The 26,923-nt window shown below is 39.0% G+C and overlaps 1 protein-coding gene across 3 annotated transcripts in view; it reads left to right on the forward strand.

Annotated features, from left to right (window-relative positions):
- The first annotated feature begins 4,040 nt into the window (after nucleotides 1–4,040).
- Nucleotides 4,041–26,923, forward strand: part of polr3d (polymerase (RNA) III (DNA directed) polypeptide D) — a 28,587-nt gene continuing 5,704 nt past the window's right edge. For 2 of the 3 annotated variants that reach the window (XM_039768580.1, XM_039768579.1), the window contains exons 1-9: nucleotides 4,041–4,211; nucleotides 11,187–11,359; nucleotides 11,482–11,525; nucleotides 14,138–14,292; nucleotides 17,788–17,912; nucleotides 18,589–18,763; nucleotides 18,864–19,114; nucleotides 21,328–21,480; nucleotides 24,360–24,493. In XM_039768580.1, coding sequence (XP_039624514.1) covers nucleotides 11,198–11,359; nucleotides 11,482–11,525; nucleotides 14,138–14,292; nucleotides 17,788–17,912; nucleotides 18,589–18,763; nucleotides 18,864–19,114; nucleotides 21,328–21,480; nucleotides 24,360–24,479 — 1,185 coding nt within the window. In that variant the 5' untranslated portion in view covers nucleotides 4,041–4,211; nucleotides 11,187–11,197 and the 3' untranslated portion in view covers nucleotides 24,480–24,493. Of the gene's footprint in view, nucleotides 4,212–4,251; nucleotides 4,530–11,186; nucleotides 11,360–11,481; nucleotides 11,526–14,137; nucleotides 14,293–17,787; nucleotides 17,913–18,588; nucleotides 18,764–18,863; nucleotides 19,115–21,327; nucleotides 21,481–24,359; nucleotides 25,306–26,923 lie in introns of those variants that run through there. The other variant, XM_039768581.1, reaches the window with a different exon arrangement.

Consider the following 26,923-nt stretch of genomic DNA (forward strand, 5'->3'; position numbering starts at 1 on the left):
ATTCTCTTTCAAGGATACCGAATGTTTCCAAAGCTATAAATATAGTCAAACTGCCAGTGACAAATCATAAAAAGGAGGTGACTTAAGATATAAGTTTGACACGGTCATAACTTTATCAGTGGCCAGATCTGTATACAAGGCTGTAGCAGCTGTCTCTCTGAATCATAATAATGTTTGAGCCCCGCATCACTAGATTCATATTGAAAGGCTTTTATGGTGCACAACCCATGAACTAGTTTAATCAAGTCTCTGTGTTCAACATAGAGTGCTATCTTCTTGGATGAATCAGATTCAATGCTGGGAATTATACCGTGGAAAGGCCAAACTATATAATGCACTAGTGAGACCACATCCAGCATATATTGCACTGCACTATAAAGCCATTAACATCTAACTCTCCTTAGCAATAATTGTATTTGGAGCTTGATTAAAAATTATGAAAGCTGTGGACATTGACAAGTGTTTCAGCTCTCTTGACATATTTAAAATAGCAACATCCAAAAAGCACAACCTGACAGATAAACTGATGTCCAGTACTCTTCACAGGATTGAAGCTCTCACTCCAGACTTCATCTTCCATTCAAGAACAGAGATCAGTGATCTGAAAAGGTCTCAATTTAAGCCTCTAATTACTATGGCAACGCAGATTTATTTTTCAATCGCACTGTTACATAAATATTGTGGTCTAGTGGGTAATGTTTTGAACTGCAAAAGCATCGCACCCACTGTTCACTTATGGCATGGCTTTAGACTAGTCACTTAACCTGCCTGAACTCTGATTTTCATAAATATACATAAATGTAAACAATTATAACAAAGCTCTGAAGTGACTGGTCTGGGATTAGAGTTCAAAAGAAAATAAAATAAATGTTATTAAGATGTAAGAATGGAAGCAAATAATTATATCTTATTTTATGTAGTACCTTTCCATATTGGACGCAACTTTTTTTTTACTCATGGAGCAGAAGCAGGTTAAGTAACTCAGATGTTGTCACGGGCACAACGTGACCTGTTCATCTCCTGACAATGACACCATATGTGGGAGGAAATTGGAGGTGGTATAGCATGGTGGTGGGCTGATGGACAAGTCAGGCCATGTGCAGTGAGATCCAAAGGGTAGTCAGTTTGCATCCTTTGTCTCTTTTGTGCTTTGGTTTGCTCCCAATACTCATCCCTCCCTGTGTCTTTGTATCTTTAATAAACATGCCTTTTTGAATTACTCTTGTTTGAAGGTGCCAACATATATCCATGTAGTTTATTACCTTGGCTGCAGAAGATTAGCTTTAGATTAGCTGGTTAGACTTGCTGAAAGTCTGCAGCAGGCCTGAGTACATAAGGGTCAAAGTTTAATACCAAGCGAAGACAAGATGCAGCAAGAGCTAAAGGTGCATTTGGACTGTGTTTCAATGCTGTCCAACCCAAACACCATTCAGTGACAATGAGAATTTAAAAGGGGCCAGAATTTACTGCGGGGGACTGCTGCTGCTGAGTGACTTCAATGCCTCCAGGGATGTTTGAGTTTTATAATTGTGTTTAATCTCTGACAGTTGTTACAATTGTGTGTCCGGCCTTATGTGGGTCTGGTAAAGTTAAGATTTAATCTCAGGTATGAATGACCTACAACGGCTGCTAATGATGAATCCAGTTATGGTTATAATATTAAAAATCAAGGCAGTCCATTAATCCTTCCATCCATTGATTTTGTCAGACTATGTAGTCTATTACAGATGGAAGATCAGAACTGATGCGCTAAAGAAATAAAGCATGTATTATCCACCTATCCATTTTCTAAACCTGCGATTTCCTGAGCAGATTCACAGGGAAGCTGGAGCCTGTCTCCATAGGACTCAAGGCAAGAACAATGTCTGGACAAGGCACTGGCCCATCACAGGGTGAATGATAAGACATTCACTAGGGCCAATCCACCTAACCTCCATGTCTTTGGACTGTGGGAGGACACCAGAGCACTTGAAGGAAACCCACGTGGACATGGGGAGGACATACAAACTCTGTGCAGGAGGGACAGGAATGAGAACCCTGGTCTTCCTGTTGTGAGGCTGCAGCACTTCCACTGCGCCACCCAAGGCATGAGTTACTGGCATTTACAACTATTTGTTATTTTTTATTTCAACACAAAATTAAAATTGCTAATAACAAGAGTGGATAGAATGACAAAGAAAAGAATAATAAAAACAGTAATCTGGAGTATTGCATTGTATGGAGCAGAGACATGGGCAGTGAGAAAAGGGGATTACAATGGCAGGCAAAATATTCAAAAAATATCGAGGTGCTTGAATTTCACGTTAAACACTGCTGGATCCATCATCAGAAAGTGGAAGGTTCATTACAGCACCCAGACTCTTACTATAATAGACCATACCTCAAAACTAAATATCAGAGCGAAATGTTAAGAGATGAGAGAGGCTACTAAAAATGATTGAAACTGGAGTGAAGCTGCATGGTTCCACAATTTCAAGAGCGCTCTATAAAACAGGTGTCTACAGAGGGTAGCAAAAAAGAAGCCATTTGTTAAGACGGTACACATAAAAGCATGTATGGTATTTGCTATAAAGCATGAGAAAGACCCAGTTAAGATGTGGGAGAAGGCTTTAAGGTCAGATGAGGCCAAAATAGAACTTTCTGCCCAGACTTCAAAAAGGTATGTGTGGAATAAAACGAACACTACCCACGCCTCAAGGAACATCATAATTCCCGCGAAATATGGTGGTGGCATGATCATGCTGTGGGGATGCTTTTCATGTGCTGGGACTGGAAATCTTGTCAGAGTTGAAGGGACAATGGATGGACAGAAATACCACACAACATTGTAGGTGAACTTGTTCCAGTCTGCTATGAATCTACAGCTCAGGAGAAGATTCATCTGTCAACATGACAATAACCCTAAGCGTAAGGCCAAATCAGCACTGGAACAGCTCAGAAACAAAAAGGTGAATGTTTTGCAACGGCCAAGCCAAAGTCCTGATCTTAACCCTATTTAGAATCCGTGGCACTATTTAAAAACTGCTGTCCAGAGGCACAATCCCACCAAACTAGAGGATCTCTGTAAATTCTGCTAAGAAAAACTGGGAAGGATCACTCCTGAACAATGTGCAAAACTAGTACATACTTACCCCAAAAGAATTAATGTGTAGGGCTTGAATACTTCTCCAAAAACTTGAGTTTTGAGTTTTTCATCTTCATTTAAATATCCAGGAAATGGCTTATTTTTACTTTGGAAATGTATTGTTACAGCATTAAGAGTTCACATTAAAAATACTGTATGGGAAAATGTGTACAAATATTTTGTCATTCAGAAAATTATGATGACTTTCAAAGGGATTGAATACTTTTGCACACTCCAATAGATTAGAAGCATTTGTGCTGTGGCAAAAGAGAAGGATGGAAAAGATCAGTTGGATGGATAAAAACAATATTACAGAATGACATGCCTTTACTGTATGGCTGACTGTATTTCCTTTGCTATAAAACTTTAATATACAAACAGTTTCTGCGACGTTCTTTTTACTTTCTTGTATACGGATCCGAAAGTACATTTTTGGAATGATGTATGTGTGTGTGTGTGTGTGTGTGTGTGTGTGTGTGTGTGTGTAAACACGATAACTTGAATACACTTTCACTTTGGTCAACCAAATTTTGCATACAAGTATTAGGTACAAAACGTAGATTTCTATCAACTTTTGGGGTATTTCCAATAACCGGAAGTGGTACTTTACCTTTTATTCAAGCCCGATTTATTCAACTTTACTTTTATAATCAATATTTCAAGATATTATTAATTTGATTTGTTGTTGATGGTTCTTTAACATACTTAATATAAAAATATAATTATTGTCTTGCGATTTACTCCTCAAATATCCATTCGCAATATCTGAATATAGCCTACGAGAAAGTCTCAGGGAGACTACTCCCGATTTTTTAAATTACGTTTCCTCTCCGTGTTTCATCTCCCTGCCCTACTCAACCTCACATCCACCTACCTCACCAACATGGCGGTACAGTGAGGCTGCCTCGGCCAAGGGTCGAAGGTTATAGGTGACGCAGCATGTCTGCCTCCTTGTGACCGTGTGTTACACGAGGAAGTCGGTAAATAATGGAACCAAAATCGTTTTAAAGCGATTTTTAAGGCGAAGGTGGCACAGACACTTGGCTGTTGCAGAGGCTGAAAAAATTAAATCGGCATTTGTCTTAAGGTAAAAGTATTCATTCCGATTTGAAATGGTTGAACCGAAGTGAGGGTTTAATTATAAGCCGACCGAAAAGTTGGGATACGACAACATTTATTTCTGTAGCACATTTTCATACACAAGATTCATCACAAAGTGCTTTACAGGATGTCTAAAGGAAAAAAGATAAAACGAGAACATGTTGTTGATATAAAACTAGTTACTGTGTGCACTGGTTAAAAAGCCAGCGAGTGTGAGTGGGCAGGTGCTGCCGCGCTTGGAACGGAGGCGACGGCCACCGGGTAGCTCGACACGCGGCGGTGCACAGGACTGCATCTATTGAGGGTATACACAGTAAGACTGACGTGTACCGAGCGGCGCATTGCACACGTTCGGTCTCGGTAAACGTGGGCAGCTTGCAGAGGGATGAGTGGGCGCGGAAGGGCCGCGGAGCTGCCTCGCAGCCTGCTTGCCTGGAGTTAGTTTGGCTTCTTTAGTTTTCCGTTTCCGTCATCGCGTGACATGTCGGTGCCGAACATCCATACACGAAGGACTCTTTATAGAAAACGACACTTTATATATAATCTGTTTTGCGTTTTTATCAGAGCGCTTGCAGTGTGCCGGTCGGCCGAATGTAAGGGTTAAACTGTGTGGCTTTACGTGGAGGTTAGTTAGGATTGCTACACACATTACAATTTTTGTTCAGACTGTTAAAGTTAATTTTCTAGGTTGCTTCTGATTATCATAATCATTTAATATGACACTAGCTGAATTACCCAGCGTTGTCCGGGAGGAAAGCATTTTTTTTTTTAATTGTTTGAGAAAAATATAATAAAAAAACACAACAATAAAAATAAATTAGCAAACAATGAAGACTCACTAATGTGTTTGTCTTGTATGTATGTTATCATCCAGTTGACGCTCGGAACCAGCCAACTCTATTTAACTTCAAAAGCAACAGGGGTGCGGTTGATTTCACCCTACAGTATTTTAAGTCGATCAATGAGAAACTTGTGTACCAAGTGTCATGAGAATCGCTCCAGCCGTTCGGAAGTGATGCTGGAACATACATACATATACACACCCACGTACATTGACTTAATGAAACAGGACAAACTTTAAAAATCAATAGATTTTGGCACTGTATATGATCATGTTCAGCTCTGATGGGAAGGTGTTCCCCGCGTGGGCAGAAAAGCACATGCCCGTGAAATCTCTGGCAATTAGCAGCTACCCTCTAAAATGCACGTAGCTCTGATCTTTCTCACAAACACGTCAAACTTTACTCCTTAACAATCAGTTGATGATAATGTCTTTTGAACTAACGGGTATCGCTAGCTAAGCGGAGGCAAAGTGCACTCCAACACATGGTGGGTGAGACGTAGACTAACTCGAACAGAGGCAGGCGAGGGAATGAGGAAGTCCCCGCCCCCTGCTCTTGACCCACAACCACTGTGTTGGATTTGCATAAATACATCGGTACCGCAAGCGAACTATGGTACTTAGCACGATGAGAGAAGTCACAAAATCAACCGGAAAGTTCAAGCAAATTATAGAAAACAACCAGATCTAAATCCTTTAAGTAATTCTCTTGTGAAAAGTGGACAGACATGCAGAAGGAACACGCTTGGACCGTGAAATTTTTAAAACTGTTTCTTAGCGAGCACCTATGGGCCAAGGGTAACCTACATTACAAATTTCAAGTCCTCATGGTTTGGGAGATTTCATGATGAGTGAGTCAGTGGTATTTGGCTTTTATATATATACTAGCAAAATATCCGCGCTTCGCAGCGAAGAAGTAGTGTGTTAAAGAAGTTATGAAAAAGAAAAGGAAACATTTTAAAAATAACATAACATGATTGTCATGATTGAGTGTTGCTGTCATCAAGGATTTGATTATCATTTCTTTCAATCAGGTTCGTATTTGGAGGATTATCTATCTATCTAATCTATCTACACACACAAACTGTGTAAGCCCGTGCTGTTAAAAGCACAGGATCGTAGCAAGTAATGAAATTATCAGAACTACTCTGGGCATCTCTCTCCTAGGAGGATTTGTGTTGCCGACTTGATCACATTGTTTGTGTATTAGCAGCTAAGCGACTGTCTTTCTTCGGAGGTTTCCTTTTGCCAGTGTGCTGGCCTCGCTTGCATATTCTCGGAGCTGGAGCCCTTACTCCGACTCCTCGTCTCACTTCCGGGCTTGGCAGACACACACACACTTCCACGTATAGACGTTTATATATGATGTATATGGCTTTTCGAGTCACAAAGACAGAATGAGTCCTAAAATTATATTTTTATATATATATATATATATATATATATGATTTATAAAGTACCATACAGACTTGACACTATGTTTTGCAAGGTTATTGTGGTAGAGGTTAGCAGTATCATTGTATTGTAGTCCGTTGTGTGTTGTTCAAGCAACTCTGACTGGAATGGTAAGGCGACATGGTGTGATAAAGTCCTAAATATCCAACGTGTAACAGTATGCCCGACTGCATAACTGACTCCTTAAGTAATGTGTTTGAAGCCAAGAACAGAAAAGGAGGGCTTCAGCTGGTGAGCGCCACCATCACAGTCGTTTTCATAAAATCGCCTCTCATTCTCCTCAACTCCTAGATACTGTATCATTATGATACATGAGATGATGCACTTAATTTATATTTATGTAATACATATCACTGGACAGGTGTCTCAAAAGAGTGGCTTTTCTTTTCTTTCATTCCATCAATGGAATGAATCGAACAAACAGATTATTTTTTGAGATGTGAAACAATAAATGAGTAGCAGTAAAATATACAAAATTGGCAATTAAAAAACAATAAAATGTATGAAAGTGCCAGAATGCTTTCTCTGCTCTTTAAAGTACTGCTTTCCATTGCCACACTAGATGGAGTTCTCGTTGCAACTTTCCAGGCTTGTCGTTTTTATGGGCATCCCTGCCGCTGGTGATGGAATGCCAGCTCATACTATAGTTGACTCATTCCTGGTTGATGCAACTTGTCAGTGCCTTTATATAGACCACCTTTCAAAGTTACTGTCCCTAGTGACTACTTGTTTGAAATGGTTGGGTGGTCTTTGTTTCTTCTGCAGTCGTGTGGTCACTGATAGCAGCACTTCAGCAAGGAGTTTTCTGCAGTTTGCTGTTAGGTGGCACTGCATGCATGTGAAGTGCAGCACTGTCACATGGTGCCTCCTTATGTGGATCGGCAAATGTTCCAGTCGCTTGGCTGTTTTTCTTTATTAAACTGTCACTGCAAACACCTTTCCAGGTCTTGGCTTTGAGGCTCTCCCTACGCTGCTGCTTTGTAATGCCACTGCAATCTGCCTTGTGCCAGCATGGTTTTATCATTGACTCTGCTTCACACACCTTGGCTCAGGTCAGTGATAACGTAATCTATCCCCCTTTTTCTAGTGCACCCAGGGCAATTGACCATAGCAGATGGAGAAGTGTTAGTGGGGCTGCAGGGGTAGCAGTCTCTCAGCTGTCTTACCTCCTGTACTGATGCTGGGATCGACACTCCACACCCCAGATCTTGATCCTGAGAATCTCCAGCAACTCTTCAGAACCGCCAAGCAAATTCACACTAGATGAAATTCTCTTTACGGGCTCGCTGTTTTTATAGGTGTCCATGGCACTGGTGATGAAATGCAAGACTCATCCCTGGTTGATGCAACCTGTCAACGCCGTCACAGTATAATATGAAATTGAATGTAAAACTAAATTCCACTCTATCACACATCCGCATGCTGTTTCAAACTGCCCGGCTAAATGACTCTCTGAACCCAGGCCTGTGTTCAAAGCTGTGCTCGCTGGTTTTATTGTGTGCACAACGCAACTTAGAATTAAGATGTCCTATTGACCAGTGTTTATATAAAAAAAAAGTAATTATCTAAATCAGAATAGCAACAGGCAAATATAAGACCCTAATAAAAATGTTTAAATAGAGAAACTGTAAAGGGTTAAGGGCACCACTCTTATTGAGATGTGAGATGTGTAGAACTGAAACCACAGAGTGCGTTGAGCATTAATGGAAGAGGTATGCCATTACTTTTGGGATAGCAAGCAGGATGGTGACTTAAAAGTGTATTTAGGATTATGTGTTTGGGTAAACAGTACCCTTTTTTTACTAAAAAGCTGCAGATTTCATACAGAGGTGTCTATTATTGTCTTGAGTGACGAGGGTAAACTGGATCTGACCAGTACAGAAAAAGAAGGGGGATGGCCCAGATACACATACAAAGATAATACCATCAGAGTGTATAGGTTGACAAACAAATGCTCTACAGTTCATCAGTTGGCTTCTTCCTTATGAAAATACTAAATACCAGTGTCTAGTATTCTCTGAAACAGTAAACAGATAAATTTGGGATGCTGGCCTTAGAGGCAGAGTTTCAAAGAAAAAGCCATATTTGAAACTGGCAAATTTAAAAAAAAAAAAAAGGTAAAAATGGACTGAAGAACTCCAACACTGGACAGAAGATGGTTGGAAAAGTATATTATGGTCAGCCTTCTGAAGTTGTCTTTTCACTTTTGCAGATTACACTGGTATTTGGGGGAAGAAACCACTGGAGGACCTGTAAGGCATTTGTTTCCCAAACTACAAACTGATATATTTACTGTATCCTCTTAGACAGTTGTGCACCTGAGCCTTCCCCTTCTGTCACTGTTCTGCTTAGATCCAGTTTTTTGCCTTCTCTTAAGACATTTTTGTAGAACATCTTTATAGTTTATTGGTAGTTTGTCACATGGAATAGCTTTCATTCTGCAAAAAAAAAAAAAAAAGAACTGTCATGTTTCTTGAGAAAGCGTATTAAATTTTGGCCAGTAATAAACCCAGAACTGAATTTTAGGAAACTAGTACCTTGCAGCCCAAGTGAACAAATTAAAAGGTTAGAGCAATGACAATGTAATTGCTAAAGTTTCTCTAATAACCAGTTAGCATTTAAAATGACTAAATAAGAATAAGGCAATGGAGTTTGACCATTAGGATGCTGAAAGGAAGGCTGCTGAAAATTGGACTTTGCAGTAATATGTGAATAATAATAATTTCAAGCAGTAATTGCCAGTATCAGCATTAATAATGCCTTGGTTATATTTTTAAATCTAATACCTTGATTTAAAAAAATTAATTTCTATGAGAAATATATACATTTCTGTCTAAACCTTTGGAAGCGTGTGTGTGTGTGTGTGTGTGTTATTCAGGTATATACCTGAATATCTCCATACAGTTGAAGTCAGAAGATTACATACACTTAGGGTGAATTCTTTAAAACTCACTTTGTAACCCTTCCACAAATTTTATTCTAACAAACTATAATTTGACATATCTTTTAAGATATTATTTTGTGCAGTGTAAAAATTATTTTTTACAACAATGTTCACAGATTATTTCAGTTTTTGTTGGCTATATCACAATTCCAGTGGGTCACAAGTTTACATACACTTCAATAATTGTGCCTTTCAACAGCTTGGAAAATTTCAGAAAATGATGTCAAGCCTTCGGGCTATTAGACAATTATCTTTCTGATAGCCAGTTAGGCTAATTGGAATCAACATATGAATGTATGTAAAGGCCTACCATCAAACTCACTAACTCTTTGGTTGACTTAATTCGAAAATCAAAAGAAATCGGCTAAAACCTCAGAAAAAAAATGTAGACCTCCACCAATCCGGTTCATCATTGGGAGCAGTTTCCAAATGCCTGAAGGTTCCACGTTCATCTGTACAAACAATAATTTGCAAGCACATGTGAGCAAGGAGGCCTACGAACCTGTCCCAGATACATCAGTTCTGTCTGGTGGAATGGGCCAAAATTCCAGTAACTTGTCATAAGAAGCTTGTGGAAGGCAACTCAAGATGTTTGAGTTAAGTTAAACAATTTAAAGGCATTGCTACCAAATATTAACAGTGTATGTAAACTTGTGACTGGAATTTTGATATAATTATTTCACTTTTTATTGATCTGTATTTATTTATCTGTGAACATTGTTGGAAAAAATTACCTTTGCCCTGCATAAAGTTGATGTCTTAAACGATAGGATAAATTCTTTAAACTATTTTTAACCCCGCCAAAGATTTTATACTAACAAGCTATACATTTGTCATAAGTGTATGTAAACCTCTGGCTTTAACTGTATCTATCTATATTGGAAGTGAAGGTCTGTGATACAGTTTATATATTTGTAGCTAGTAATCTACAAAGGGGGAAAATGAATTGCGTATCTTACACAGGAAAGTGATTAGACATAACGGAATCAACAGCAGTATATAGCAAATAGGCAGGTGGTGTGGATCAATAAGGTGGGGTTCAGAGGGTGTTGGTTATAAAGTCTTTATTTTTTTTCAGGTGTCCTTCTTTTTAAGTCTGCTTATGCTGGTTAATTGTCCAAATGTCTTCTGTTGATGTTTCCATTTGAGAGTAATACTTAATTCAGCTCTCTGGCACTTTTAGTATTAGCCCTGAATTTACTTGAACAGTTTCCCAGTTAAAGGTATGTCTGGTTGAACTTGTTTGTGCTTGTATCAGAAATTGTTGTTCCTTCCTTCTGATATTGTTGCGATATTCTTGTGTATGTCTTGTAAGTGTTTTAGATGTTTGCCCCACATATACCTGGGCATGCATTGCATGGTATTCTGCATACCGTGTTCCTTGCATCCTTCCATCTCTGATGTAAATTTTTTGTTTTTGGCATTAGAAAGAACAGTTTGTGGAGTGTTTGCAGGTTTATGGGCAATTTTGATGCCTGATTTGGAAAAGATGCATGCTGCACCTTCTGTTTGCTGATATTTAATTCATTTTCTCCCTTTGTGGGTTACTAAGTACAAAAATAAATAAATATATATAATGGAGGTGAATTTAGATGTATATGGTTCACTTTGATTCCGGTATACTGTTACAGAACTAGAAGTGTTTCTGTGGGAGATTCATTTTATCATCTTGGACTGTGTCATGTTTATTTTGTTTTCTTTCTATTCTTTAAATGCTAAAGGGTGAACAGTTATGTCAGAAGGATCATCTGGGGATCCTGGCACCCCTGGGGGATGCCGACCTTCACTGTCCATGGGGAGAGGACTTTTAGGTAGGAGACCATCAGTTCCTACCACTTCCAACCGACTGCCCTCCATACGTTCCCGGGACCTCACCCTAGGAGGAGTTAAAAAGGTGAGACAGGGCAAAAACAAAACATTTGATGCCTTAACTTGAGTGAAAGCCCTTGTTGAATGCAGTTAACTTGTTTAGTGAAATACTATGCCTGCATCATCATCTGTTCATTTTTATTGCAGAAAACCTTCACTCCAAATATCATTAGCCGCAGAGTGAAAGAGGAGTAAGTATTTATACCTTTCAGTTCATACCTTATACCTTTCAAAAGTAACCCAGACTGCAATAGGAGAAAAGTAGGCACTTTTTAGGAGCAAAAAAATCATGATTTAAGTGCGCATCTGTCTGCTATTACAAGCCAAGGCAGAACATAACCACTACGAAACACAATCACTGAGGTGAAAGTAGGAATATAAGCAGAATATAGTTTGGCTCTGGGGATTTCACACTAAAATATTGATAAATTAATCACCTCATTAAACAAAGGTAGCCCATAACCTGTAACCCATTCATAGAGGTTTGTGGTTGTGAATTGAAGATCAGACTCTTGTCCATTTGTTTTAGGAGAGAAGCAGGTCTTCATTTTAAAAGCGCAGCCCCATGTGAAAAAGTTCCAAGTTGTGAACTACCTTCATTTTAATGGACAAGTCTGTTTAACAGTAGTTTATCAAGAAATGCATCCATTTCGCATGTTTTGAGCGTTCAGCTGGATGACTTTGCGTATGTGACAGGAGTAACATGAGATTTATACATGGATGTTTTAATATTGCTTGCTGTTTCCAGCTTTGGCTGCTATTAATTTCCTTTGATGCAAAATCTATTAGCTCCATTTTGCATTAAAACATAAGATCAAAAATTTTCCTTGGCAATCACTACAAATTATGTAGGTTAAGTAATATTGAAAAAAAAAAAAAGGCTTTCTTCAAAATGAGACCCTAGTGTCCTTTAGCTCCATTAAAAAACAGAAGAGCTAGCTAGTGTTTTTTCAAAATTTTAAAATATTTCACTTTAATTTAACGCAAATTAAATTACACCATAATCACAAAGAAGTAACTTGGTGGGGCAAAGTTAACATTGATGCAGTTAAATGAGGCTTTAGTTTCTAGTCTGTATTTATGTATATCACGTGTGTGGCCTTAAAAAGTATCATCTTATCCCAGTAATCCTGTTTGTTGGGTTTAATTGGTGTCCTGTATTTGTACCGGTGTTTCTTTTACATTTCCATAACACTGAACCAAAATCCGTTACTCCAAGCATTCAGTAAATTGCGGGCATTACTGCTGATCCATGGCTTGTTACTATGCACAGGAAACAGATTATTCTGATTTTAATTGAATTGTTTTTTAGGGGGAGAGGGGAGGGATTAGCGTTCATGCTGCAAATGTCCCGCATTTGTTGTCATTCCTTCAGATTCCCTTGATACGTCATGGGACCCAAAGGAAGATCAGACTAAAATCATTGTGAGAAATATGCAGGGTAAAAAAAAATCTGAAAGTTGGCAAAAATGTATTGTGTGTGTTATTGTGTTATTTTTGATTAAGCTGTGGGACAGTTGCATTCTACCAATATATCCCTGTGCCCCTCCAAAGTTTATGATTCGGATCCCATCTTAAAGAAAGGATGAAATGGAATTTGCAAAATCTCCCTGTGTCCTCTTGTGTTTTCTCCAAATTGTCCACTTTTTCTTAAACCCTCCAAAGACATGCTATTTGGATTAATGACTCTTCATTGACTCAGTAAAACTGATGTCACCTTATGTGACTTATTGTCATAGGGTATGAGGATTTGTTCATCACAGTTGCTAATCTTGTTGTACCATATCAAATTACACGACTGGAAATTGCAGCTCATGTCACATTTGCCAACTGAACACCAGTCTTCCAGCACAATCACGCCTTGGATATTTTTACAAAAGCCAATGGAGCTGGCACTAGTGTGACATAAGCTTAAGTGTGGGAGTTGATGTTCCTATCCAGAGTTGGTTTTAGCCTGCCACCTTATCTGCTTGGAATGACTCTAGTTTCTTGCCTTTCAGCTTTGGAGTAAAAGCTATGTCAAATTAGACCACTTTTCCAGCAATTTCAAATCGATTGTAGCCTTTATTTACATAATCTTGTCCAATCTGAGTTAGTTGCCAGCTGATTGTTTAATGTGACTTACCCAATGACTGAGAGCAACTAATATGGCTAGGATAAAATCAAAGAGGTTTCTGTTTGATTTGAGGAGCATGTGAGAGTTGAGAACCAAAGAGCATTCAGCGGGAAGTTCAATGCGTAGAATGTAGTGATGAGAAATAAAAATGCATGTTTTTAAAATAGACGTTTGTCTGTCGCGTGTTTTATGTACTGAGACAGAATCAAAAAATACAGCCAGAAATTGCTGTGGAACTTGCTGCAGCTATTAACACATCACTGGCTTCGTCTTACAGGATGCTGTTGGATGTCAGAAAAAGGGACGAGCACAGCTACACTAGAAGGTTGCGCTAATTCAGTAAACATGACTTGGGTTGCAATTACCAATCATGTAATTTGACATGGTGCAGCAACAAGATCAGTGTGTAATGGAACATCGGCTTAAATGCGTTTGGAAAATGGATGGATGTATTTTTGGTGTTGCAATAAGATGATTAAAATGCATCTCTATTCAAAATTAAAATTGTTGCTTCCTGTGAAAGCTAGACTGTGTAAGAGAGACAGAGTGGCAGAATGTTTTCAACAGGTAATAATTTGGTAGCTCCAAACTTCTTAATTGGTTTTATGATGGTTCTATATTGGTATGATCTGGCAGTGTGGTTGGCACTGATTTTTTGCTATTAATAGTCTTCTTGCATCTCTTTAGATCCAAAGATGATGAATCTCGGAAGAAGCAAGCAAAGGAACGAGACCGAGATCGTCTGAGAGAAGGCAGGGGCCGAGGCCGTGGTCGAGCAAATGTCATCCAGTCTCACTCCATTTTTGAGCAAGGCCCATCAGAGAGCATGGTCAGAAAGAGAGGTGCTTATTCTTTGCCAATTCTTAATGGACAACTTTTATTTAAGAAGGAAAAAAAAAACAAGGTGCTGGTTTGCTGTGTGAACATTTTATGTTGATTTTAAAGCAGAGTTCAGCTTGTTTGGGATGATGGTTAACAGATGCAGCAAGTGTCTGAAGTTTCTGCTAATTATGTAGTTGTTCATATTGGTGTAGCTGATACAATATCAGTAATCCATTAAACAGTCAAGGGGCCTTTTGGGATTTGTAGGAAATCTTAATTTTTCTTTTAAACGTTCTCTGCAGCTTGTTACACAAACAACATCTATATATATATATATATATATATATATATATATAATTCACTAAGGCAAGACACCCATGGAAAGCACGCCGTAAGGGGCATGAATTCACTAAGCCGCCGACAAGTAAGATACCTATGGCACACGCAGGGAGGAGCCATGCTCACCAACTTCAAGACCATTGGATACAACGACAACTCGCAGAGCCACGCCTACCAACTCGGGTGTGATGACACAGAAAGAATGCCATCCTTTATATTCGTCTGTCGTAGAGGCCTCATCTTGACTGTTCATAGAGGCATTTTTCTCACGGAGGTGAGTCGCCATATGCAACGTGTAAAACAGTTTGCGAGGGATATCCCATGGGATCCTTAAAACAATCCTTTACAACTGAGGTTAAAAAAAAAAAAAAAGAATTAAGCAGTGTTTTTAAAAACCGAGTTTACAGTTACGACGTGCAACCGCGTGCACCATAGCAAACTGTTTTACACGCTACATACAGCAATTCGCATCTGCGTCAGACATGCGTCTTCTTCACTCACGGACAATTATATGTTGCTCTCTCCAGAGTTCCATCTTTTCATTTACTTTCTGTTGTATCCTCAAACCCTCCCTTTTTAGACAACTGTGTCTTTCCAGAAGTGTTCAACCATCAATAAATAATTATGCGGCGTTTGTTATGCAGCGGGTTCGCTATTGTGTTGTATTTTGTTCTCTCCAGAGTTCCATCTTTTCATTCACTTACTGTTGTATTCTCACACCAACCCGTTTTAGACAACCGTGTCTTTCCAGAAGTGTTTAGCATTCAATAAATAATTATGCATGAGATTGAGCGTGTTTGCGACCAAACCCTTTGTGCACACCCACCTCGCTACTACTGTGGTTGGGTGGATTATTATATAGAAAAGCAGTCAACGACTCAAGTGACAAGTTGGAGGTGGGCACATGAGTGGGCAGTACATACTGAATGAGAATTCAGCAGACTAGCATGACGGAGGGAGCTGAATGGGTGTCCTACTCCTCTCCTCCCGTTCCACACTCCGTGCCGTGCACCCCCATCCCTCCGTCTGGCAAGAGAAGGCGCGTTTGTGGTCCGCCAGTTTTCAGTCACGGACGATTGTGTGTTGGTTCGTTCGTACATTGTTACAATGTTGCTTTTCTTGCTGATTTATTACATTACCGATTTTTCAAATGTTAATTTTCTCCCTGTGCTTAAAAATCATTGAAAAACCGGCCTTATTATGCAGCGTATGGTACGCCGTGGGTTGGCTAGTAAGGTATAATGTAGCTGTCCTTGCCATGTTCAGTATTTGTTTTTTGGAAATTGCATATTTATTTATTTTATTTTATTTTATTTGAAGAGTTAAACAAAGAAATTAACATTTCAAGCAATCTAGTCGAATTTAACAAACCAGAGTTCAACCTCCCCCTCCCCCAGCATGATCAAATCTCTAAAAAACAGCAAAGAATGATATCCATGATATAAATGTGTATTCTAAAATTTTATTAACTAGATCGATATATTTTAAAGAAGTTTTGAGCAGATCCTCTAAATGATTTTTTTTTTTCCATTTTCAAATAGTATAGAACATCAGTTATCCACTAGGCTGGGATTCTTGTAGTTGAGCAAGATACGTTTGCATGCTAGTAGTGAAGTAAAGGCAATTAGTTTGTTTGTCCTTCTCCACATTTGGGAGTCCATCAAAAACAGCTGTTAATGGGTTAGGAGTGATTGTGACACCAAGGTTCGCTGATAGGCATTCAGAGATTTTGCTCAGATTGATGCCAGTTTGGTGCACACCTAAAACCTATGACCCAGTAAGGTTGGAGCACGATTGAAACATTCACAGATTGAATTTTGGCTTGGATACATTTTGGACAATTTTAAATGAGATAAATGTGCCTGATAAAACATTTTAAATTGAATGATTGAATGCTTTGTGTGTATGGAGCTGGAGTGTATTCTATGCATGGCTGCCTTCCACTTGTTTTCTGAAATGTCAATTAAAATATCCTTTCCCTGTACCCTAGGATCTTTTGAAAGGAAGGCACTTTAATATGTTTTTATATATTATTGAGATGCTGTCTAAGTTTTCAAGACTGATAAGCCTTTCTTCTGGAATTGAAATGGGGGGAGGTGAGGAAAATTGGGCAGGTTTCTTCAGGAACGTTTCAGATTTGAAAATAGTGGAGAAATTGTGTTGATTAGAAGTTAAATATGAAGCATAATTGTTCATAATATGCAAAGACATTATCTATGTACAATTCTCTAAGTGTTTTAATCCTGGATGTTTTCCAAACATTAAATACTGTGTAGGTGTGAAAGTTTGCAAAAGTTGATTGTGTGATACTCTTGGAAAAAGGTGATTATCATGTAGAGGTGCAACAGATAAAAGCATCTCTGCCCTGAAATGCTTCCTGCATTGGTTCCATATTGTTTGCATTTTTATTATATCAAGATTTCTATTAGTATTAATACGAAGAATACATATTCATCAGATCCATTTCATGGGCTTAATTTAAAAAGAAAATGGCATTCAGAAGCTGTTTAGAAACCACATAAACACAGCAGTGAAGCACAATATAACAAAAACCTTGTGGAAAACTGCAAAACCACTTTTAAGGGCTTGATCACATAGAAAACAAAATCATTTTAACACTGTGTAAAAAAATCTATACTCTAAGAGAAGCTGCCAGAAAATGTCAAAATGTATTCCCTCCCAAATTTAAACTTGGGGTCCAAACCTCTATCCATGATATCATCTGCTGTTCATCTTAAAATTAAAACTATTTTCCTTGATTGGTTTGTCCCATCATGTGGAGACAAGGAGCAAATGAAAGCTTAACAAAAAAAAAATATGCTGCTCCTCACTAAGACCTAGAAATATGTGGTAATGCAAGTAATGGTGGAGAGCTCAAGATTTGACTGATGCCTGCTGATCATGCTCTTGTATGCACCTGTCTTGATGAGGTCCATATACTGCTGCTTATCATTATAAAGTAATTTAAACACCTAGTATCCCTAAATAAATTAAAAGCCTTATCCATTTAACTTAGTTGACATACAGTGGTAGCTTTCTGTGCAAAATGAGTAACAATTGAGGTAAAGTTGAGCTGTCTGATATTTGCAGTATGTATGACTAGACTGACTGTCACAAGTGCACAGATCTTCCAATGTATTTTTCCATCAGAACTGTATTCCTTCAATTTCTTGCAGGAGAGTGGGACAGTACAAAAGATGTTCCCAACATGGGCCCTTCACCTATCATCAACATTAAAAAAGAGAAGAGAGAGACTGAAGAAGAGACCAAGGAAATTCTCCGCATGCTTGAGAGAGACAATGTGAGTTGTTCATATGTGAAAATGTGGTTACTGTTTGGAGGAAGTAGCCTATTTTGATTCATTGTAACTCTTGAGATCTTGCACCCATGTTTAGGGAGTGTTTGTCTCAAGTCTCATAGATGACCTCGGGGCTTTCCTTCAATATGCCCTGGTTGAAAACACAAAGGCTATAATAGGCAAATGCTGACTTCTGTTTACAGGTTGTGGTTACCATTTTAGAGCTGTCAGTTTCAGTCTAACCAGTTTGTGACAGTTGTTCTTGGCATTCAAACTGTCAGTGCAGTCTCCTTATTTTTCCTTTGAGTAATGGAGTTTGGCAGCCTGTTGACAGTCACTTCAAGTCACTTGTCACTGAGGGAGAAAATATTTTGTGTGAGAACTATGCAGCATAGAAGAGATGAATTAAAAAAGCTCCTTACATTTTTCATGAACAGATTTTGAATTATGCAGAGGTGCCAGGTCTGCAGGTAGCGCGTGCAGAGCAGTCAATATCACAATAACTAATAAACTATGCTTATTTTTCAGAAGCTTTTGGTACTGTTAAGATAATTTTTTTAAATATCTGTCTTAGTAGAATACTGTTTTCCACTTATGTTTCTATTAGACTTCTCCATAATTGTGGCTCAAGTTTCACAGAATTTCATCCTGATGTGTTTTATTTTCTATTGTACTTCAGTTTCTGGATGATCCCAGGTTGCACAATGATATTCGCAGTTGCCCTGTCCAATTGCCCCTGGCAGTTTCAGGGTGGCTTTTCAAAGAAGAATCCAAAGAGGAGGAAGAACCTAAAGGGCAAATGTTTAAGAAAGAGGAAGTAGAGGATATGGAGCTGGAGACGCCTCTTGTCAAAGGTAAAGTTTGAAAATCGCCACTAGGTTTCACGGAACAGTGCCATATCAGTTTGCAATAGCAGCTCTGCACAGTTTTTCTCTTGTTTTTCATCATTTATAGTGAAACAGGAACCACTGGAGGAAAGTGTGTTGAAGACTGGACCACTTTGCAAAGCCCCTCCCCTGCCTCCATCTGTCGGACTACCAGAACTGCTAGACAGTTGGGCCCAGTGTAAAGAAGAAGAACTTATTTTCCTGCATCTACCAGACTCCTTGCCTGGACAGCCACCCACTCAGGATCAGAGGCCAGTTAAAGGTGATGTGCAAATGGAAGATGGGCAGGCACTTTTGGTCAAGTCGGACAAAACTCAGGTAATCCCTATCAAAGAAGCAGAAAAGGCAAACTAGTGAAATTGGTTTCTGAAGGGGAGCTGGTACTAACACAACTAATTTTAAGCTAAAGTTTAATACATCCTAGAGTGACAGGCTCGGGGAATTAAACATGTTTAGTCTCAAGTGAAGGAAACCGTGAGTTAATATCATTAGGTCTTCATAATTCTCATTCATTGATAAAGTAGATCCATCCAAATTCTTTGACGAAATGGCATATCACATATGTGAGGACACCAGTGAAAATTAACCATAAGTGCATTTAAGACTTGATGCCAGCAAACACTTTACTTGCATTTGTGGGAATTTGGAACAAACTATATAGTTGTGTAGTTGAATCAGAAACTTCGAGAACATTAGATGAGCCATCCTGACAGCTTAGTTATTAGCCAAACAAACAACCTTGATGGACTGAATGGTCTCCACTCCTTTGTCAAATTTCTTATGTTCTTGTAAGTTACTGCAGAGGTACTACTGATCCATTGTCTGCTTTGAAGTTTAGAACCCATTAAGTAAATGGTTGGTCTCGGAGGACATACAGTGCATCCAAAAACTATTCGCAACGCATCACTTTTTCCACATTTTGTTATGTTACAGCCTTATTCCAAAATAGATTAAATTCATTTTTTTCCTCAGAATTCTACACACCCCATAATGACAATGTGAAAAAAGTTTACTTGAGGTTTTTGCAAATTTATTAAAAATAAAAAAATTCAGAACGCACATGTACATAAGTATTCACAGCCTTTGCTGTGAAAATCAAAATTGAGCTCAGGCGCATCCTGTTTCCTCCGGTCATCCTTGAGATGTTTCTGCAGCTTAATTGGAGTGGCAAATTCAGTTTATTGGACATGATTTGGAAAGGCACACACCTGTCTGTCTATATAAGGTCCCACAGTTGACAGTTCATGTCAGAGCACAAACCAAGCATGAATTCAAAGGAATTGTCTGTAGACCTCTGAGACTGGATTGTCTCGAGGCACAAATCTAGGGAAGGTTACAGAAAACTTGCTGCTGCTTTGAAGGTCCCAATGAGCACAGTGGCCTCCATCATCCATAAGTGGAAGAAGTTCGAAACCACCAGGACTCTTCCTAGAGCTGGCCGGCCATCTAAACTGAGCGATCGGGGGAGAAGGGCCTTAGTCAGGGAGGTGACCAAGAACCCGATGGTCCTCTGTGGAGAGAGGAGAACCTTCCAGAAGGACAACCATCTCTCTGCAGCAATCCACCAATCAGGCCTGTATGGTAGAGAGGCCAGACAGAAGCTACTCCTTAGTAAAAGGCATATGGCAGCCCGCCCGGAGTTTGCCAAAAGGCACCTGAAGGACTCTCGGACCATGAGAAACAAAATTCTCTGGTCTGATGACACAAAGATTGAACTCTTTGGTGTGAATGCCAGGCGTCGCGTTTGGAGGAAACCAGGCACCGCTCATCACCAGGCCAATACCATCCCTACAGTGAAGTATGGTGGTGGCAGCATCATGCTGTGGGGATGTTTCTCAGCGGCAGGAACTGGGAGACTAGTCAGGATAAAGGGAAAGATGACTGCAGCAATGTACAGAGACATCCTGGATGAAAACCTGCTCCAGAGCGCTCTTGACCTCCGACTGGGGCGATGGTTCATCTTTCAGCAGGACAACGACCCTAAGCACACAGCCAAGATATCTTCAGAACAACTCTGTGAATGTCCGTGAGTGGCCCAGCCAGTGCCCCAGCCAGTGCCCAGACTTGAATCCAATTTAACATCTATGGAAAGATCTTAAAATGGCTGTGCACCAACGCTTCCCATCCAACCTGATGGAGCTTGAGAGGTGCTGCAAAGAGGAATGGGCGAAACTGGCCAAGGATAGGTGTGCCAAGCTTGTGGCATCATATTCAAAAAGACTTATGTTCATGTGATTTTTCAGTTTTTTTATTTTTAATAAATTTGCAAAAACCTCAAGTAAACTTTTTTTCACGTTGTCATTATAGGGTGTTGCGTGTAGAATTCTGAGGAATAAAATGAATTTAATCCATTTTGGAATAAGGCTGTAACATAACAAAAGGTGGAAAAAGTGATGCGCTGTGAATACTTTCCGGATGCACTGTATACAGTATATATAAATCAAGGTGCCATCTTTCCCATTGGTAATATATTTTCAATGTGTATAAAAACAGTGCTCAGCTTTTTAATGGGCCCATATCTCTCTTTATAGGATGTACAGCAGTTGGACAACATGTGCTCACTAAAGGACCTAGCAGAGGGGCAGGTCGGCAAGCTTCTTGTGAGAAGATCAGGCCGAGTACAACTTGTCTTGGGCAAAGTGTCACTGGATGTTGCCATTGGAACACAATGCTCATTCTTACAGGTACTTTATAGTAGGAGTGCACAGCTAAAACATTAACTTTGTTCTTTTTCAATTTGTTGTATTTTGGGTGTGCTCAGATGCCATCATCTGCCTAACTTTACCTGTTCCAGTGCATGCCTTTCATCATAAAACATCACTTTACACGGATGATATTTTACTGTTAGTTGGAAATGTATGGCGTTATTTCAGTGCCACTATTCTGAGTGCACGTAAAAAAAATATTGCAAGTGCAAGTGTTGCATTTTGAGGAGAAATTTATTTTGAGCGTACAAAAGCTGAATTTGAGTGAACAAAATTCATTGCTGCGTGCAAAAAATGTATTTCAGTGTTTGCGCTTATCCATATACACACACACAATAGCACCTCCTCTCGCTCAGTTTTTTCATTTGCGCTTGCTCGTAATGTGTTGCTTGCGCTCACAACATTCTCTGCTGCGAGCGCTCAACTCTCTGTACACCGTTATAAGTGTGCCACAAAACCAACCAATCACAGACTTGGTTTCAAAAATTCTGATTGGCTCTTACGGTTTTCAATCAGCTGCTGTTCAGTATTCGACGACATAAAAGAGAGCTACTCAAATATAATTTGGAGAGTCAGTTGGCATGGTTGTATAATGCAACTACATTATACTACACCAACGATAGTCTTAACAAATAATATATTTTAAAATAAAATAATTAAAGATATTATCCGCAAATTGGGGTTTAATTGAGTTTAGCTGGATTTAGCTACATTTCGGACTGTTTCCGGAATGCAGCAGCTAGCGAGCTGATTGGAGACCGTAAGAGCCAATCAGAATTTTTGAAACCAAGTCTGTGATTGGTTGGTTTTGTGGCACACTTATAACGGTGTACAGAGAGTTGAGCGCTTGCAGCAGAGAATGTTGTGAGCTAGCAACACATACGCAAGCGCAAATGAAAAACTGAGCGAGAGGGTGCTATTGTGTGTGTGTATATGGATAAGTGCAAACACTGAAATACATTTTTTGCACGCAGCAATGAATTTTGTTCACTCAAATTCAGCTTTTGTACGCTCAAAATAAATTTCTCCTCAAAATGCAACACTTGCACTTGCAATATTTTTTTACGTGCGCTCAGAATAGTGGCACTGAAATAACGCCATAGAAATGCTTCTCTGTATCCTCTGCATATTCTGAACTTGCTTAAAATCTTTCAAAATCTATTGGAGTATAAGATTAATGGGGCAAAATTTGTCCCTGTCCTCCTGAATTCTTTTTATCAACAAACTGTCTTTACCTCTGTTCCACTGGCCAATTCAGTCAAAAGTCTTTGTCTGGTAGGTTTCCCCACTTACTTTCAGATGCAACAATTTCAAATTATCGTTGCAGCCATCAAAGTGCTAAATTTTTACAAACATTATGATCTTCCCTTGCTTTGTTTTTTTCGCTCTAGATTAGCAATGAAAATTAATTCACGGCTACGGTCCAATTTTATTAACACAATGCTGCCTCTCCCCCACCAGTCAAATGTTGGTCAGAAGTTAAATCCTTCCTCTCCTGTCTTTGTTTTATTTTATTTTTGGCTGGAATTGGCTCCAACAGACCCCCGTGACCCTGTAGTTAGGTTAGGTTATTTCTGGAAATGTTATGATTGTCCTGTTTTTTTCTTTCTGGTTTAACATTGAAACCAACATGGTGGCTCCTTGGATCTCTCTGCTCTTAAAGTTTAAGTTGAGATCTTTAAAAGTAGGTGCCATCCTCTAGTACTTGGCATTTTGTCCAGAATGGATGTTCTTTTACCAACAACAGGGTAGTAGTGTGTGCTACAACCAGTACCCTCCAAGTCTCGCTTCGCTCACCAGCCCCCCCAACCTGTGCTACGCGCCAGCCACTTTGTGTCTCTGCTGCTCGCGTATGGGGATTTCACTTTCACCTAACAACAAATCTTTTAATTCTCACAGATACGCCTCTTCCTTGGGAAGAAACACCACTTCCCTGATGGCAACACAAATTAGACATAATCTACAAGTTTCCGACTATTTTATAAAATAAATAAATAAATAATACAAATGTCATGCTATAGCGCTTGCTGGGGACCTCCTCCTGTCATTTTATTTACACAGTTGACTTTTGAGGCATTATTACATATGTTCTGGGAGAGCCCCTCATCTGCTCTGCACTTTCCAATGTTCTGTAATCTGCCCTACTGATTGTCTTTCCTTTCTTGCTATAAATCTTTCTTTCTCAGACTTCTTGTTCTACTTACCATTGGAGACTGTTGTGCTTAGCAGCAGTAACAACAGACTTTTGCTTGCCTCATGCTGGAAATCCCCTGACTGCATTAATGTTTAGAAATCTGGTCATCTTAATTTAACCTTTTATGAGCTCTCCGTGGTTATCATCAATCAGGCATATTTGAAAAATGGCTGTTTTTGGTGTAGCAGGTTCAGGGCCGAATGGGTGATTGTCATTACCACACGTCTTAACTACTGATATTTCAACCAATGTCAATGCCTTTCATTTCTTTTGCAAGGTTCACCTAGTGGTGTTTGAATGGGTTGCTGATCCATTTGTTTATTAATTGTTTAAATTTTTTATTTTTTTTATTTAATTTTTCAGAATTTTATTACAAATACAGGTTTAAGCATACAAAAAAAAATCTACCAGTCTAACAGTTCCTAGAATGCTGCCTGTTCAGAATGCCGGTGATATGAATGGGCATATCAGTCCTCTGTGTTCTTTGGCATGGAGAAAGTCCAGAGACATTGGTTTCTTTCATGGTGTGTCACTTGTGGCTTTACGGGATCTTCATTACTTTGTTGCATCTGCTGCTTAGAAAGTCATTTTCACCTTTTCTCATAGAATGCCAAATCCTTGAAAATGGCCTGTGTTAAAGCTCAGTTCTCATTTTGTTTTGTAGGAGCTGGTGTCTGTGTCGGTTGGAGAGAGTCGTGTCGGTGACCTAACTGTTCTTGGACATATTAAACACAAACTGGTCTGCTCTCCAGATTTTGAGACTTTGTTACAACATAGGCAGTGAAGGAAGACTGAAATGTGAGTTGCCTCCAGACTGAAGTTTCCATGCAGACATCTCGGCATTTCCTAGAGAGTGGGGTATCTGAATGTGGAAGGTGTGGCAAAGCACTGTATCAGTGACATCAAAGCTGTTTGGTAATGTGGACATTATGGAGTGAACTCCTGACGCTCTAAAAGGGAAAACCTGGCTGTGGGTTTTCTGTCTTGTTGTGCATGACTTTCCTCCCTTAATAGGGTTGCACTTTAAAATATTTAATCAATATGGTACCTGGACCAATGGCATTGTGCCAGGCAAAACACAGCATGCCACTTCTGTGCATACACTGCACTTATTAACCTGAATACCACTAATATTCACCATAAGGTAATATATTGGAGTGAGGATTTCAAGAGATTTTATTGTTGAAAGCCATTCATGTCGACCTGTTGGGCACCAAAGTGCGTTGAGAGCTTGGAGTGCCAGCAAATACTTCAAAGTGTTTAGAGGAGTTGGCGTTGGATTTATCTTTTTGCCATTGTAAGCTTTTGCCAGTAGAGGGTGCTGTGTCCTTTATTGTCCATGGGTGACTTTATCCATTGCATCATTGTGCAATAGTAATAGGGGAAGGCTTTATGGTGGAAAAGGTGCAATTCTTTACTTAAAATAAAACGTAAAATTGTATAATTAAAATGTGAACTGATTTTTTTTTTAATTCTGAAAGGCTTAACAAAGTGACATTCTGCTGATGGTGGGTGGAAGAGTGATGGAGGTCATTAACCAGTAGTAGTCTACAGCATAGGGGTGGGCGGTATGACCAAAATTCTATATCACGGTATTTTTCTAAATTATCCCGGTTTCACGGTATTTGACGGTATTTTTTCCCCCATGCATGAGTGGATGTTAACCACATTTTCCACTGCAATTACTGGCTAATAATAACCTATTCCACTGTCAAGAGTATTGTACATTGTACAAAAAAAAACCAAAACATTTTAATGTGCACACAAATATTAATACAGGTTTGCATTGCCCCATAAAGTGATAGTTTTCAAGGGGGTGGCACTAATGGAGAAGGTATCACATTGCATGACAGATGCAGTCAAAATATAGAACCTTTTTATTGAACAACTTTTGCAAAAACAAACCATAATTTTGACAACGTATTTTCAACCATACAAAGAGGCATTTAGACTTGTCAAAAATTGTATTGCACTTAATATGTCTTAGAAAAGGAATAAATAGTAAATATTTCTTGTAAACAAACTACACTTTCTGTTAATGTTAACAATCTCTGTCCACTGACACATTAAAGTGACTTTTTAAACAACTTTATCATCATTAAACTGCATAATATTTAAACTAATAAATAATAACAATAAAATAAATAGTATTATTACTGATAGTTGCACTATTTCTTCAAGACTTCAAGCCCAGGTGCATTACACAGTATTCACCAAATTAAAATAAAATAAAACAACTGCAACTTGGTGATGACATCTTTAGCAACTGAACCATCATTTAGACAAACTGCATTAATATTGACCTTGCTTCAAGCTAAGCTATACTGGGAAGAAAAAAACAAACTATATGTCGAGAACAAAGTCAACATTTGCACTTTATTCTCGACGTTTATGTTGAGATTAAAGTCGACATTTCCACTTTATTCTCATAGTTTACTTCATAATTAAAGTAGAATGTCGTAAACTAAACTTCTTACTAAAATCAATGTTTAATCAATTACATAATTTACCCCGCCATAAATTAATGCAGCACATTAAATGCTTTGTGTTACGTTCCCCGACCCAGTGGTTAATCACTACGCTTCTTAAACTGACTTCCTCCGCACTAAGACAGCAATCACCATACAGAATCCATTCATTTCATGATATTCCTGCTTTCTGAAAATTTAGAATGCTAAGATAAATGCTTGATATCATTTTCATGATGAAATGCATTAAAGCAGGTATTACACATGCACGGTAGTGAGACGGTAGTGCTGCTCCCTCGTAGTAAGGGGTCCAGGTGTATGTTCAGTGTAGAGAACTTTATGGCAGGTGTGACGAGGCTCTGATCTGCTGGTCGGAGACACGAACACAGAATTCAATGCATGTTCTTCTGAGCGGGCTATCTTTATTGCATGCATCCTGTCTCTATCTGACGTACCAAAACCCCAGTTCCTTTTTCCTGTCTTCCTTTTTCTTTCACCACATAACCAATCACCACACGATAAACATCTTTGTGAAATTAAAACTAGCTATAAACTTAGCCCACGGAGTGTTCAGAACTTTAAAAATATCTTCGTTATACATGTTTAATTATGCCATCCATTCAGAGTTGCGCTCATCTCTGAACGAGTCGCCAGCACATCGTAGGATGAATACAAGCAAAACATACACTAGCAGGGTCAATATAGCACAACAAAACCCCACATCCTACATGACTTTGAAAGGAAACTGAAGCATGGCCGA

The sequence above is a fragment of the Polypterus senegalus genome, chromosome 11, assembly GCF_016835505.1.
Source record: "Polypterus senegalus isolate Bchr_013 chromosome 11, ASM1683550v1, whole genome shotgun sequence".
Taxonomy (NCBI): Eukaryota; Metazoa; Chordata; class Cladistia; order Polypteriformes; family Polypteridae; genus Polypterus; species Polypterus senegalus.